The following is a 16,779-nucleotide window of genomic DNA, read 5'->3' on the forward strand; positions in this document are numbered from 1 at the left end:
TTTTCTGAAAGATTGTAGACTGGAAAAGCTGTTTTCCTCCCTTCTGTCTGTAAAAATCAGGAAAGTTGTGGTGACACATAGCCTGAGGGGGAAAAAAATTAGGAAATAATTTGTGTTTGGCAATGAAGTGGAGTTCCATTCCTAACCTTAATCAGTATCTTATTAGGGGAGAGGTACTTTTAGAAAGTGTGATAGAGGGCCGGCGCCGTGGCTTAACAGGCTAATCCTCTGCCTTGCGGCGCCGGCACACCGGGTTCTAGTCCCGGTCAGGGGCTGGATTCTGTCCCGGCTGCCCCTCTTCCAGGCCAGCTCTCTGCTATGGCCTGGGAGTGCAGTGGAGGATGGCCCAAGTCCTTGGGCCCTGCACCCCATGGGAGACCAGGAGAAGCACCTGGCTCCTGGCTTTGGATCAGCGAGATGCGCCGGCCGCAGCAGCCATTGGAGGGTGAACCGAGGAAGACCTTTCTCTCTGTCTCTCTCTCTCACTATCCACTCTGCCTGTAAAAAAAAAAAAAAAAAGAAAGAAAGAAAGTGTGATAGATTCAACACATACCTCCAAGTTGGTGTGATAGATTCAACACATACCTCCAAGTTGATCTGGCTTAATGATGATAGTATACCGTAACTGTTCATTACCACACATGCAGGCCTGAGGCACCCAGACGGAGTTCCATCTCTTCCTTGTTACATTAGAAGATGTATCAAGACTCCTTATGCTGCAAATAAAAGAAGATTCTGTTATTAATGTCTTACCATTTAGGGAAATCATTGGCTCAAATAACTGGAAAGACCAAAGGACAGTTCATCTTTAGGGTTGGTTTTTTCCAACAGTTCAAGGATGTTTTTTATTCTTTTTTCCCCCCAATATTTATTTATTTATTTGAAAGCCGGAGTTGGAAGGAGGGAGGGAAGGATCACACAAAGATCTTCCATCCTGTGGATTGAAATTGGAGCAGACAGGACTCAAAGCCAAGCACATATGGGATACCAGTGTTGCAGGTGGCAGCTTAATCTGCTGTACCACAACACCAGCCACACTAGCTCAGTGATATTGTAAGGACCCAGTTTGTTTGCATCTCTCTGCTCTACCTTCTTTGGTGTTAACTGCATTCTCAAATTAGCTCTCTTTGTAGATACAAAATGGCTGCCACTACTCCCAAGACTGCGTTTTCACTTTCTAACAGAGAAGGGAGAGCATCTCACCACCAAGCACTTAACAACCATAGATGAGGAATTTGTTTTAGTTGGTCCAGCATAGATCCCATATCCAAGCCTGAACCAATCACTATAGCCAGGAACATGCCATGCACTGATTGGCATAGGTTTTGGTTATGTGTTCTTTTTTTTTTTTAAAGATTTATTTAGCCGGCGCTGCGGCTCAGTAGGCTAATCCTCCACCTGCGGCACCAGCACACCAGGTCCTAGTCCCGGTCGGGGTGCTAGATTCTGTCTCGGTTGCCCCTCTTCCAGGCCAGCTCTCTTCTGTGGCCAGGGAGTGCAGTGGAGGATGGCCCAAGTGCTTGGGCCCTGCACCCCATGGGAGACCAGGAGAAGCACCTGGCTCCTGCCTTCGGATCAGCACGGTGTGCCGGCTGCAGCACGCCAGCCGCGGCAGCCATTGGAGGGTGAACCAACGGCAAAGGAAGACCTTTCTCTCTGTCTCTCTCTCTCTCACTGTCCACTCTGCCTGTCAAAAATTTAAAAAAAAAAAAAGATTTATTCATTTACTTGAAAGTCAGTTACACAGAGAGAGAAGGAGAGGCAGAGAGAGACAGAAGTCTTCCATCTGCCGGTTCACTCACCAGTTGGCTGCAACGGCTGGAGTTGTACCTATCAGGAGCCAGGAGCTTCTTCCAGGTCTCACACATGGGAGCAGGAACCTAAGGACTTGGACCATCTTCCGCTGCTTTCCCAGGCCATAGCAGAGAGCTGGATCAGAAGTGGAGCAGCCAGGACTCAAACTGGCTCCCATATGGGATGCTGACACTGCAGGTGGTGGCTTTACCCACTACGCCACTGTGCCGGCCCCTGTGTGTTCATATTTTAAAAGTAGCCAAAGATGTTGATTTGTTTCAGCAATCAGACTATTCCCTGAAGCCTGTAGCTGAGGTCAGGAGGTGAGATTAGGGGAGGATGCATATCCTTCCTACCCAAAAGACAAAAGGGCTACTAAATGGGGGAGTGGTAGAATGGTGACTGAGGAGGAGAGAACAAATGTCTTTTAGAGCAGCAGAACCATACCAACCATGCTTTTGAATCTGCAGGCTCTTCGCAAGAGAAGATAGCAAGCATGTGGTACAGATAGTGGGACTGCGAGAGCTTCAGGTGGATAGTGTGGAGCTCCTCTTAGAGGTAAGTAATTCTTTTTATAATAACCCACTGTAGCAGTCTAAGGACAAAGAAAGCATTCGTTTTGCCTCCAAGCTAGTATAATGGACTCACATTTAGGAAAAGGGCAATGACAAGCACACCGCCTTGCATTTGTAAAATATTGGTCCTCTTCTGAGAGGATACCTTGTTTCTCAACAGGGTAGAGGGAAGTAGGGAATGGGAGAATCCAGAGCAGTTATAAAGGCTGCGAATGTGCTTTTCTGTGGCAGTGGACTCTGTGAAAAGCTGCTGGAGAAAAAGATTTAAAATAAAATGTCAAATAAGCATTTATTTTCACTTAGGTTTAAAATTTAAAAACTGATGAAAATACCCTTTCTGGGCCTTGCATTGTCTCTGTAGCTTATCAGGTTCAGCCTGCGACACCAGCATCCCATATGGGCAGCAGTTTGAGTCCTGGCTGTTGCACTTCCAGTACAGTTCCCTGCTAATACACCTGGGGAATCAGTGGAAGATGGCCCAAGTGCTTGGGCCCCTGCACCCATGTAGAAGATAAAGAAGAGGCTCCTGGCTCCTGGCTCCTGGCTTTAGCCTGGCCCAGCCCTGGCTGTTGCAGCTTTTTTGGGGAGTGAACCAGTGGATAGAACATCTCTCCCTCCTCCTTCCCCTCACCGTCCCCCTCTCCCTCCCCCTCTGTAATTCTACCTTTCAAATAAATAAAATAGATTTTAAAAGATTTTATTTGAGAGGTAAAGTTACAGACAGTGAGAGGGTGAGGAGACAGAGAAAGGTCTCCTATCCTTTGGTTCACTCCCCAGTTGGCTGGAGCTGGCTGATCTGGAGCCAGGAGCTTCTTCTGGGTCTCCCATGTGGTTGCAGAGGCCCAGCCTTGGGCCATCTTCTGCTTTCCCAGGCCATAGCAGAGAGCTGGATCAGAAGAGGAGTAGCCGAGACTAGAACCGGCACCCATATGGGATGCTAGCACTGCAGAGGATTAACTTACTGTGCCATAGCGCCTGCCCCAAAATATAAGATTTATTTATTTATTTGAAAGGCAGAGTTACACAGAGAGGAGAGGCAGAGAGAGAGAAAAGTCTTCCATCCACTGGTTCACTCCCCAGTTGGCTGCACTGGCCGAGCTGTGCTGATCTAAAGCCAGAAACCAGGAGGTTCCTCTGGGTCTCTCATGTGGGTGCAGGAGCCCAAGGACTTGGACCATCTTCCACTGTTTTCCCAGGCCATAGCAGAGAGCTGGATTGGAAGCAGAGCAGCTGGGACTTGAACCAGTGCCCCTATGGGATGCCAACACTGCAGGCAGTGGCTTTACCCATTATGCCACAGTGCCGGCCCCCCAAAATAGATCTTTTTAAAATGAGAAATACCCTTTCCATTCCCTTTTCCTGAGGCAGCCAGTTTTTCTTAAGATTTATTAAATCTTTATTAAAATAAATTTTAAAATTATTAAATTTGATTTACTCCCTAAATGACCCTAACAGCAAGGTCTGGACCAGGCCAAAGCCAAAGACAAGAACTCCATCCAAGTAACCCATGTGGGTAGCAGGGGCTCAAGTATTTGAGCAGTCTTCTGCTTTTTCAGTCACATAGCAGGGAACAGAATAGGAAGTTGAACAACCAGGACTCCAACTGGCATTCTGATATGGGATGCCAGTGACACACACCCAAGCCCCCGAGGCAACTAATTTTATTAGTTTTTTTGTGTATCTTTCCAAAAGAATTTTAAAATCTTCTTTTAATAAATTAGATTATTATAATAAAAGCAGTACTTTTCCACTGTTATACCTAAACATTACAAAAATATACAAGAAGGGGCCAGTGCTGTGGCACAGCAGGTTAACTCCCTGGCCTGAAGCACCAGCATCCCATATGGGCACCAATTTGAGACCCAGCTGCTCCTCTTCCAGTCCAGCTCTCTGCTGTGGCGTGGGAAAGCAGTAGAAGATGGCCCAAGTCCTTGGGCTCCTGCACCCACGTTGGGGGAGACCCAGAAAAAGTTCCTGGCTCCCGGTTTCAGATTGGTACAGCTCGGGCCAGTGCAGCCAACTGGGGAGTAAACCAACGGATGGAAGACCTCTCTCTCTCTCTCTCTGTGTATAACTCTGACTTTCAAATAAAATAAGTAAATCTTTAAAAATATATATATACAAGAAAATAGAAAAAGACTCACTGTCTAACTGTATCCAAAAAGCCCCCCACTTCCTCTGAAGTATTCCCCCCCCCCTTTTTTTTTTTTTTTTGACAGGCAGAGTTAGACAGTGAGAGACATAAAGGTCTTCCTTCCGTTGGTTCACCCCCCAAAATGGCCGCTACGGCCAGTGCACTGCGCCAGTCCGAAGCCAGGAGCCAGGTGCTTCCTCCTGGTCTGCCATGTGGGTGCAGGGCCCAAGTACTTGGGCCATCCTCCACTGCACTCTCGGGCCACAGCAGAGAGCTGGACTGGAAGAGGTGCAACCGGGACAGAATCCGGCGCCCCAACCAGGACTAGAACCTGGGGTGCCGGCACTGCAGGCAGAGGATTAGCCTATTGAGCCGCATCGCTGGCCTGAAGTATTCACTTTTAACATAATGTTTAGATCCCTCCCCCAGTCTGGGCCTTTAATAACTTCTATATGCATGTATTTCTGATGAAAACTCCCTTAATGCAGTATTCCTCAACTTTGTCTTTATATTAGATCATTTGGAAGTTTTACCCTTACTAAAAAATGATTTAACCTGTTTTATCACTTTAAAAATGGCACTATACAGAAAAATGCATAAAACTAGAATGTGTACAGTATAAAGAACAAGCACTATCTATCCAGATCAAGAAATAGAACACAGCAGCACCCCACACGCCCCGCTGTGTAACTTGCTTTTGTACTGACTTTATGCTAGTCACTTTCTTGTTCTTTGTTAGTTTTACCACCTATTTATTCATCCCTAAATCATATAACTATTGTATGAATAGAGCCACACTGTACATATTCTTTTGTGTCTTGCTTCTTTTGTTCAACATTATGCTTTTGAGTTCCATTTATGTTTTTGCATATGGTTGTTATTCCGTTCATTTTTATTTGCTGCATTGGAGCATACTGCAATTTATCATTCTCTTATTGATGGGCTGTTGGAATTTTATCCACTTGGGGGCTATTCTGAACAATGTAACTCTGAGTGTCCTTATCTTATACATGTATTTCAGTACAGAGCACATGGGTTCTCACTGGGGTGAAGGACATGCATATCTTCAACTTCACTAAATGTCAGCTGTTTTCCAAAGTGGTGTACACTCCTTCTAGTAGTATGTGGCTGATCCCATTGCTCTTTGTCTCACTAGAACTTTCTATTGAAGATTTTTGAAAATTTATATTTTATTATTATACTTCTTTGTGGTTTTAATTTGCATTTCCCTGAATGAGTATGAAATTGCATATCTTCTCTTATTTTTAACTTATCATTTGGATTTTCTCTTTTGGGAACTCCAGGTTGGGTCCTTTGCTTATTTGGAGGTTGTCTTTTTATTCCTCACCAATTTGTGTATTCTGGATATGAGTCTTTTTCTTTTTTTTAAGATTTATTTATTTGAAAGGCAGAGTAACAGAAAGAAAGGGAGATACAGAGAGAGAGAGATCTTCCATTTGTTGCTTCACTTCTCAAATGTCCTAAATGACTGGGGCTAGGCAGGCTGAAGCTAGGAGCCTGGAACTCCATCCTGGTCTTCCATGTGAATACAGGGGCCCAAGTACCCAGGCCATCTTCTGCTACTTTCCCAAGTGCCAAGGAGGGCAGGGAGCTGGATCAAAAGTGGAGCAGCCAGGACTCAAGCTGGTGCCCGTTTAAGATGCTGGCATTGCAAGTGGCAGCCTAATCTGCTCTGCCAAAGCGCTTCCCCAGATATGAGTCTTGTCAGTCATTTGTCTCATAAACGTATTGTTTCATTCTGTGGCCTATCTTCCCAGTTTTATCATTATGTCTTTAAATGCTTGAATCCTCATATTAGATCAGGATCTGTCGGGTGATGCCCAGGCATGGATTTATTATCTTACATTTAAATACAGTTCATGAACCATAAAATTCACTTTCTTAAAGAGTTATATTCAGTGCTTTTAATAGTATATTCATAAAATTGTGCAGCCATTGCTGTTAATTCCAGAAAATTTTTATCACCCCAAAATGAATACCTGTACCTATCATTAGTCACTCCCTGTTTTTCCTGCCCCAGTATGACCACTAATTTCTATTTTTATAGATTTGCTTGTTCTGGCCACATAAACGGAATCATACAATATGCTACTTTTGTCTCTGGCTTCTTTAATTTAGCATAATATTTTCAGGTTTATCTGTGTTGCAGCATGTAACAGTATTTCATTCCTTTTTATGGAGGAATAGTATTATGTTGTATGGATAATACCACATTTTATTTGTCCATTCATTAGTTGATGGACATTTGAGTTGTTTTTATGTTTTGGCCATTATGAATAATCTTGCTATGAACATTCCTGGGTAAGTTTTTTTTTGTGGATATATGTTTTCAGTTTTCTTGGATCTGTACCTAGGAATAGAACTCCTGGATCATACTCTGAAAATTTGCCACACTGTTTTCCAAAGTGACTGTACCATTTTATTTTCTTATCAAAAAGTAAATAAGAGGGCAGCTATTTCAAAAGCCCTCCAGATGATTCTGACCTGCTGCCCTCGTAGTCATTTGGAGGCAGTCTAGATGGTTGGCTTAGGGAAACAGAATAGGCAAATAATTGGCCTCTGCTGGTGACCTGCTGTCATAACTGCCTCTTGACAAGAAACAGCCCTTATCAGCAAATAAGTAGGCAAACCCCAACTATCTCCTTGCACTGAGCAGATAAACAAAAACAAGGTTTTACCAGCTTGAGCAGCCATCTTGCCTGCTGACCAACTTTGGCTTCATTATAGTAGTAAAAAATACACCTCTTGAGACTCAGGCTAATGAAACATACAGTGTATTTTAGAGCATGTTATCCTAATTGTGCCTGTTCAAACAAAGACCTACCCTGAACATGGTAAAGGGTTTCGCCCAAAGTTTGGAATCTACCTCAGCTCCTGGGCACTGCAGCAAGTCATCTTTCCAATGCTGACCACACTCTGACTAATGTGTACTTTACCTGTCAATAAATTCTGTCTTCTTACCAGCCTTTGTCTTTGAATTCCCATCTTTGAATTCTTTCCTGTGTTAATGATAAGAACCTGAACCTCCTAAGACACCCAACAATTCTACTACATCCAGCTAGCCCAGCTAGAATAAAGACGAGATTAGGACAGGCCAGGTACCTGACAAGACTTTCCGTTTGTATTGCTTCATAGTACATCCCTCCAGGGAGAAGTTTGTGAACCTTCGACCGAGCTCAAGGGTCAAGGCAGGCTGTCAGGTCCATTAATGTAAAAATGCCTTCAGTGGGCACCAGAATTAAAGTCTGTTTAGCTGACTGTACCCTTGATCTGTCCTGCCTCCCTTCTCACCAGGTTGTAATAATAAATTGCAGATGTTTACCAAGCACTTAACTATTTCCCAGATGCAGTGCTAGAAATGAATTATCCCATTTAATCATCAAAAAATCATGATAAGGTAAATGTAGCAAGCCTTATCTTACAGATGAGAAAATGGGCTAAACTTAAATGACAACCAAAGATCATGTAGCTCACGACTGAATAGTTAAATTCTAGTTTGGATTATTCTCACTCTAAAGCTTATATCCTTTTCACTGTACTAAACTACCCATAGTATATGGCTAGAAATCACTTTTTCTTCATTAATTCGATGAACTAATATGTTTATAGTCATATCTTCCATGATTGTTTGCTTAAAATTTGGTATTTAAAGGTGCTGTGTTTGAAATTCAGACAGCAGTGTTTATGGGAAATTTTTCTGTTGTTTTTTTTTCTTTTTTTAAGTCTTATTCTTTTTTTATTTTTATTTTTTATTTTTTTTAAATTTTTTTTTTATTTTTATTTTTGACAGAGTGGACAGTAGAGGGAGACAGAGAGAAAGGTCTTCCTTTTTGCCGTTGGTTCACCCTCCAATGGCCGCTGCGGTAGGCGCGCTGCGGCCGGCGCACCGCGCTGTTCCGATGGCAAGAGCCAGGTGCTTCTCCTGGTCTCGCATGGGGTGCAGGGCCCAAGCACTTGGGCCATCCTCCACTGCACTCCCTGGCCACAGCAGAGAGCTGGCCTGGAAGAGGGGCAACCGGTGCCATGACCGGGACTAGAACCCGGTGTGCCGGCGCCGCAAGGTGAAAGATTAGCCTATTGAGCCAAGGCGCCGGCCTGTCTGTTGGTTTTTCAAAACTAAGCATTAGACTAGGGTGTGTGAAGTGGCAGGGTGTCCCACCATGGGCATATATCTTTTTATAACAGCTTCTTTTTCCTAAAATAAGAAAATTTTGCCTAAGGGTTGGGACCTGATGTCTCTGTGATTCTGATTCCTGGGTTCTGAGATCCAAAACCCAATGATAGGGGCCAGCGCCGTGGCGCAGTACGTTAATCCTCTGCCTGCAGCGCCAGCATGCCATATGGGCACCAGTTCAAGTCCCAGCTGCTTCTCTTCCCATCCAGCTCCCTGCTATGACCTGGGAAAGCAGTAGAAGATGGCCCAAGTCCTTAGGCCCCTGCACCCATTGGGAGACACGGAAGAAGCTCCTGGCTCCTGGCTTTGGATCGGCATAGGTCCGGGCATTGCGGCCATCTGGAGAGTGAACAAGCAGTTGGAAGACCTCTCCCTCTCTCTGTCTGTAACCCTCTCTCTGTAACTCTACCTCTCAAATAAATAAATAAATAAAAATCTTAAAAAAAAACAAAAAAAACACGATGGCACCTGAATGTATCTGTTTTATATGGTTGCTTTCTAGTTCCTGAAAAGCCAGGTTGGAGACATGTTGAAGGAGCTCCCCTGAGACTGTGACCATTCTTAAACTGTCCAGAGTTTTCTCCATTGTAGAGTTGAAAGGAAATTGTTTTACAGAAACCTATTTGCTATGGTCCTTTGACCCCTACTATTTCCCTCAGGCAGACCTTCATTGGCCTGAAGTGTCAGGCAAGTTTGGACTTCATAATTTCTTAGTTTCTGGAGATTTGACCAATTTTTTTAAAGATTTATTTATTTATTTGAAAGGCAGAGTTACAGAAAGAGAAAGAATTTTTATGGTTTATGAACTATATTTAAATGTAAAATAATAAACCCATGCCTTCTATCTGCTGGTTCACTCCCCAAATGGCTGCCAACGGCTGGAGCTGATCCAGGCCAAAGCCAGGAGCTTCATCTCGATCTCCCATTTGGTAGACAGGGGCTCAGACATTTGGGCCATGTTCTGCTTTCTCAGGTCCATCAAAGAGCTGGATCAGAAGTGGAGCAGGCCAGCGCCATGGCTCAATAGGCTAATCCTCCACCTGCGGCACCGGCACCCGGGTTCTAGTCCCGGTCGGGGCGCCGGATTCTGTCCCAGTTGCCCCTCTTCCAGTCCAGCTCTCTGCTGTAGCCCAGGAGTGCAGTGGAGGATGGCCCAAGTGCTTGGGCCCTGCACCCACATGAGAGACCAGGAGAAGCACCTGGCTCCTGGCTTTGGATCAGCGCGGTGTGCCGGCCACAGCGGCCATTGGGGGATGAACCAATGAAAAAGGAAGACCTTTCTCTCTGTCTCTCTCTCTTACTGTCCACTCTGCCTGTCAAAAAAAAAAAATAATAAGATTCTTCCCTCTCTCCCTCCCTTTCTCCCTCTTTTCCTTTCTACTTCCTCTCTTTCCCTCTCTCCCTCTTCCTCTGTCTCCCTCTCTCCACCCTCTCCCCCTTCCAAACAAATAAACAGACATTAGAAAACACCGTAAATGTTAAGTGCTTAACAACAAGTGCATACTCCTTTCTAAGCAACTCAACTTTGCCGTGATTCAGGCCTTCTTCTGAGGAGACAGCCCCTTACCTTAATGAGTGACGAAGAAGAGCCACCAGACAGTCCCTTTGAGGAACAGGACTTTGGTGAGCCAAGGGCATATGATGCAGATTTCAAGGGGCCTGTTGCCGACAGGTAGAGTTACAGACAGACAGAGAGACAGAAAGGTCTTCCTTCCATTGGTTCACTCCCCTAATGGCTGCTACGGCCGGCGCTGCACCGATCCAAAGCCAGGAGCTGCGTACTTCCTCCCTGTCTCCCATGAGGGTGCAGAGACCAGAGCACTTGGGCCACCCTCCACTGCCCTCCCGGGCCACAGCAGAGAGCTGGACTTGAAGAGGAGCAACTGGGACTAGTACCCAGCACCCCAACCAGGACTAGAACCCGGGGTACTGGCGCCGCAGGTGGAGGATTAGCCAAGTGAGCCACGGTGCTTGCTAATCATTGTGAATTTGTTTCAAACTGGAAGTTTCCTTCTGTTTATGTGATAAATGTCTTCAGGAAACAATTCTCTTATGTTGGCAAAGAAATGCCTTTGAAATTTGTTTTAGTAATTTGTTCTTTACTCTTCATATAATTCTTTTTATCAGACACACTAAAAAGTAAAACTTAGCATCAGTGCTAAAATTTGAAGGGAAATTGGTGTCATTTGCTCAAAAGTAAAAGTAAAAAGAATCACACAACAGTTACATATATCCGATTTCTTCATGTTTCCTTCCTGAGGAAAAAAAAAAAGATTAAAAAAAAAAAAAAGTGGAGCAGCAAGGATCCAAACCAGTGCCAGTGCCAATATGGGATGCTAGCATCCATTGCAGGCAGCAGCTTAACCTGCTGCACCACAATGTAGGGCCCAAGATTAAACCAATTAAATGAGAAAGAAACAAACACCAAAAGGAAATTCCTTCTCCTTGGCTTTGGGCCATAATTGTGCTAATTGGCAGTCTGGTATCAAGTCAACCCCTCTATTCTGGAAGAGTTTATGACACTGTCTTATCCAAAAATACGGTCCCAAAAAACAGAAGTTTCTTGTTATTCCATGATATATTGTTGTATTGCCACTGATACCCTCAGTCTACAATATAAACAGTGTTGTACAAGCAGTACCCAGCTGAGATGGAGTTGGAAAGTTAGTTTAAATTACGGATATCTGACGTAGTTACCCTCATAAACATTTAGTGGCTTGAAACAACAGCACTTGCTAACTCAGGTGTCACTGTTGGCATCACTTATGTGTTTGCTCAAGTGTCATCTTCAATTGTTAACTCTCTCAAATCACCCTCAGTCTTGCTCAGACATGGCCACTTGCCTGCATAGATGGCAGCTTTATTTTTCACACCTAATTGTCCTTCCTCCAGGAAATGTTTCCTTCTAGTATTTGTTTATTTGTTCTTGCCAATGCAGTTACCAGGACTTTCCTGTCTTTCCAGAGGACTCACTGCCTCATCACATTTCCCAGATTTGAAATCAATTTTTTTTTTTTGACAGGCAGAGTGGATAGTGAGAGAGACAGAGAGAAAGGTCTTCCTTTTTGCCATTGGTTCACCCTCCAATGGCCGCTGCAGCCGGCACATCTCGCTGATCCAAAGCCAGGAGCCAGGTGCTTCTCCTGGTCTCCCATGCGGGTGCAGGGCCCAAGCACTTGGGCCATCCTCCACTGCCTTCCCGGGCCATAGCAGAGAGCTGGCCTGGAAGAGGGGCAACCGGGATAGAATCCGGTGCCCCAACCGGGACTAGAACCTGGTGTGCTGGCGCCACAAGGCAGAGGATTAGCCTGTTAAGCCATGGCGCCGGCCATGAAATCAAGATTTTGTTTGTCAGGCAGTTAATGGGCATTTTCTTTTTCAGTAGCAAGGATTTGTAGAGTTCTAAGCCATTCTTTTATTTAATAAATTTTCATAGGTACAGCTTTTGGAAAATAGCAGTTCTTCCTCCCCATACTCGCACTCCCACCTCCACTCCTGTCCCACCTCCTACTCCCTCTCCCATCCCATTCTTCATTAAGTTTCATTTTAAATTATCTTTATATACAGAAGATCAACTTTATACTAAGTAAAGATTTCAACAGTTTGCACCCACACACACAAAGTATAAAGTAATATTTGAAGACAAGTTTTATCATTAATTCTCATAGTACAACTCATAAAGGATAGAGGTCCAACATGGGAAGCAAGTGCACAGTGATTCCTGTTGTTGATTTAACAATTGACACTCTTATTTATGACATCAGTGATCACCCAAGGCTCTTGTCATGAGCTGCCAAGGCTATGGAAGCCTTTTGAGTCCACAAACTCTGACATTATTTAGACAGGGCCATAATAAAACTGAAAGTTCTCTCCTCCCTTCAGAGAAAGGTACCTCTTTCTTTGATGGTCCCTTCTTTCCACTGGATCTTACTCACAGAGGTCTTTCATGTAGGCCATTTTTTGCCAGAGTGTCTTGGCTTTCCATTCCTGAAATGCTCTCATGGGCTTTTTTAGCCAGATCCGAATGCCTTAAGGGCCGATTCTGAGGCCAGAGTGCTGTTTAGGGTGTTTGTCAACCTATGAGCTTGCTGTGTAGCCTGCCTGAGCCATTATTATAGACATTTTAGATAACCTTAGGTATCCATTTGTTCATTGCCTTGAATGTGATTAGTAACAGGCCCACACAAGAGTTTCTCCTAGATGGGCCTCAGGGGTATGCAGATAATAGAGACTTTATACACAGTGGCATACTGCTGCAGCGTTCTTGGCCTTTTGGTATTTATGCAGGAAATCTTAGGTATTAAAGCCTTGCAACCAGAGGGAGCTGGGTGTCAGTACCATGTATCTTTAAGCATATCCTTTATCTTTCTGAACCTGAAACATGTGAATGATAATAGATAATTGGAGATGACAGAAGGACATGAGATAGGCCAGCACCATGGCTCACTAGGCTAATCCTCCGCCTGCGGCACCGACACCCCGGGTTCTAGTCCCAGTTGGGGTGCTGGTTCTGTCCCGGTTGCTGCTCTTCCAGTCCAACTCTCTGCTGTGGCCCAGGAGGGCAGTGGAGGATGGCCCAAGAGCTTGGGCCCTGCACCCGCATGGGAGACCAGGAGAAGCACCTGGCTCCTGGCTTCAACAACATGCTGTTCATGTATTGGATGATCTAGCTTTATAAATTAGCAAGTTCTCTTTACAAACAGATTTATCATTTAGTCTCTTTAAATTTTTGGTGAGCTGTTTACACTTATTCTAAAGTTTGATTTTAAGTCTCATATAATCTTTAGAAACATAGCTATTAGACTGTGGAAGAATTTATTTTTAGTTAAATTATAAAGAAAACCACCTGCCCCTACTTGAAATGATATTTTATGGCCTCTTTTTGAAGTTTGACCCTCAACTTTTAGGTACTTGATTTGGAAACTATGTTCAATATGATATCAATTAAAATTCTGAGAGATTGGGAAAAAAGACAGGATTTCCTTCCTCTTAATTCCACTCCAAAATAAATGAATTCATCATAAGTGCCCCACGGTGTAGTAGAAACAACATGGAATCAGACATACCAGATGTGGAATTTGGCTCTGCCATACAACAGACTAAGCAGATCAGCCGCTGGATTTGTTCCTCAGCTGTAACCTGGTGATAATCATACTTAGTCAGCACCTCAGGCTGTTGGGGGGATTCTAACAGATAATGTTTTTAAAGTCCTTCACCTTTTTAATTCTTAGTAATTGAGATTCCTCCCCCTGTCCAAAATCAGGGCAGTATGTTCAAATATGGCTTCCCCTCCCCCTTCCCTCATGCTTTGGATGCCAGAGGAGCCCCAGTTAGTCTGCTCCCAGTTGGAGTGGAGGGAGGACTGTTCTCAAGGGAAATCATGGGCTCATAGTAATTACAGTAACTCGTCACTTCCATGTTTCTATACCTCATGCCTGGCCCCCTTTATGACTACATCCTGGGTGAACAGGTGGATGTGATCAGTCATTCCATGATGCACATTTCTGTCCTTTGCTTCAGTTACTAAGATAGATGGGTATTACGAGACCTTGCTTGGAGCCCAGTTATGCCCTGGGGATTTTTAGTTAGTCTAAATCCATCAAAGATATTAAAACGAGTATATGAGATCAAGAAGTAAATTAGCTCTTGAGCTTTTGAATGTTCTCTGACAAGATTAGTATTCCATATTGTTCTCATTGCCTTTGGGTACTTAGTCTATATGATTTAGTGTTTGGGCAGCTTTCCACCTGGACAACTGTAGTGTACTGACCAAATTTTGTGCTTGATCTCTGCTGCTCTTAGCCAACTCTTAGGAACCAGAGGGTTTTGTTTGCTCCTTGGGGGAAGTCATCCTGTGGATTTTGTTTTCAGGCGATCTTAAAGGGCAGCAAGGAGCGCAGCACTGGAGCCACTGGAGTTAATGCAGACTCCTCTCGTTCCCATGCTATCATCCAAATTCAGATCAAAGATTCAGCCAAGAGGACATTTGGCAGGTAAGCTGGAAATATGCAGGGAATTGCATTGTCTGCCTTTCCTTAGTATGACTTTGAAATATGTGTTGTCAACAACAGAACACCCTCCCACTATAGAATTTTTCATTGCAGGGATACAGAGTTGAGTTGTTAGCCCTGAAATAAATCATTGTACTAAAGTGCCATCAGTTGATTAACCATGAAGTAATGACCTATTGTTGGTCAACCCTAAGTTATTAGAAGGGACATTGATTGCTTCTAACATAAAACACAGTATCAGCAGAGAAACAGCAGAAAATGCATCTTAGAGAGCTCACAGGCCATAAAGAAAGGGGGAGGGGCAGTTATTAATCCATTCTTCCTGAAAGAAGCTGTGAGACAATTGGGTACATCCATCGCCTCTCTAGTGCTATCTTAGCAACTCTCTGCCACACTGATGGATGAGCCTATCTCACCTTTGAGTAATGAGTCTCTCTCTTGCTTTCTTTCTTTTTTCTTAAACTGGAAAGTAGCCCACGAAAGTTTGTATTTCATTATCTAAGTGGTCACATAAGTGATTTGCATCGTGCTCATTTGGCCTTACAGAAAAGAATATTTTGTTAATTTCACTCATTCTTTCTCACATGGTTAAAGCCAATGGAAGTACCCGCGTGAACAGTTCCAACAGCAGCTGACAGATCAGAATCTTGTGATGCTTTTGGAATGCTGAGAGTAATGTTTTTTCTTTCCTGAGGATGAGCCAGTATTTCTTCCTGAGGTCACAAAATGTCAATAGTCCCCCAAAAATCATTCTTGCTGTTTCTTTTCTCTAGGATCTCTTTTATTGACTTGGCTGGCAGTGAAAGAGCAGCAGATGCCAGGGACTCAGATAGGCAGACAAAGATGGAAGGCGCAGAAATAAATCAGAGTCTTTTGGCTGTAAGTTGTTCAAAATCCTCATTCTAAAATTCCTTCTGGAGAGATTTTTCCCTTTACAATCAGCCAGAGTGGGTAAAGGGAGGTGGGGAAATCAGTAGAGCAACAAATGTGCTCTTACCTGGAATTCTGGAGTTGGGGTTAGAGGGCACCCAGTCAGACTCTTGACAATTCTAGATAACTCTTTTTTTTTTTCTCCCTGCCTTCTCTTCCTGTGGTCAGTCCCCATTAGGAACAGAAGTATTTCTGCAGTTGCTAAATGGTAAACTTTCTCCCTCTCTGCAAGTTTTAAAAATTGCATTAATTTTTCAAACATACAAAAGTAGAACAAATAGTACAATGGTCTCACATATACCTGTCTCCTAGCTTTGACAGTTATCAACATAGAAAAAAAAATTTAACCTTCTCTGTTTGAATTACTTTAAGAAAAGTCTTAGTTATCTTGTCATTTCTTCTACCAGTATTTTATTATATATCTCAGAGAAATAAGGATTCTTAATTTTTTAAAGATTTATTTACTTATTTGAAAGGCAGAGTTACAGAGAGATAGAGGCAAAGAGAGAGAAAGGTCTTCCATCCACTGGTTCACTCCCCAGGTGGCTGCAACTGCTGGAGCTGAGCCAGTCCAAAGCCAGGAGCCAGGAACTTCTTCCAGGGCTCCCACATGGGTGCAGGGGCGCGCTGCGCTGATCCGAAGCTGCATAAGTGCTGTCATGTGCTTCTTCACATTATTTAAGTCCTGCTGCTATCCTTTTTCAGGGCCGAGATCTTGTATCACTTTGGGTTGTCATGTCTCCATCAACTGCTCAGTTTTGCCATTCATGAACTTGACATGTTTGAAGAGTGCCAGCCAGTTATTTTGGAGACTCTCAATTTCTGTTAATTTCCTCATGATTAGATTGAAATTACAAGTTTTTAGTGGCAATGCCGTGGAAGGCATTACCCTCTCAAGGTGTGTCCTATCCAGTGGTGCGTGTCAGTAGTCCATTTGGGCTGCTATAACAAAAACACCACAGACTGGGTGGCTTAAACAACAGACATCTATTTTTCGTAGTTCTAGAGATTAGGCAGTTTTAGATCAAGGCCCAGTTCTTACTGTGTCCGCACATGATGAAAAGGGGCAAATAACTTCTCTGGAGCCTGTTATCAGGGCACTAACTAACCCCATTCATGCAGGCTCTACCTTCATGGGCT

The 16,779-nt window shown here is 43.8% G+C and overlaps 1 protein-coding gene across 2 annotated transcripts in view; it reads left to right on the forward strand.

Annotated features, from left to right (window-relative positions):
* KIF24 (kinesin family member 24) overlaps window positions 1–16,779 on the forward strand; it is an 80,268-nt gene that overhangs the window by 49,753 nt on the left and 13,736 nt on the right. For both annotated transcript variants that reach the window (XM_062208051.1, XM_062208052.1), the window contains exons 6-8: window positions 2,265–2,352; window positions 14,570–14,691; window positions 15,483–15,588. In XM_062208051.1, coding sequence (XP_062064035.1) covers window positions 2,265–2,352; window positions 14,570–14,691; window positions 15,483–15,588 — 316 coding nt within the window. The remainder of the gene's footprint in view (window positions 1–2,264; window positions 2,353–14,569; window positions 14,692–15,482; window positions 15,589–16,779) is intronic.

This window comes from Lepus europaeus, chromosome 12 (genome assembly GCF_033115175.1).
Source record: "Lepus europaeus isolate LE1 chromosome 12, mLepTim1.pri, whole genome shotgun sequence".
Taxonomy (NCBI): domain Eukaryota; kingdom Metazoa; phylum Chordata; class Mammalia; order Lagomorpha; family Leporidae; genus Lepus; species Lepus europaeus.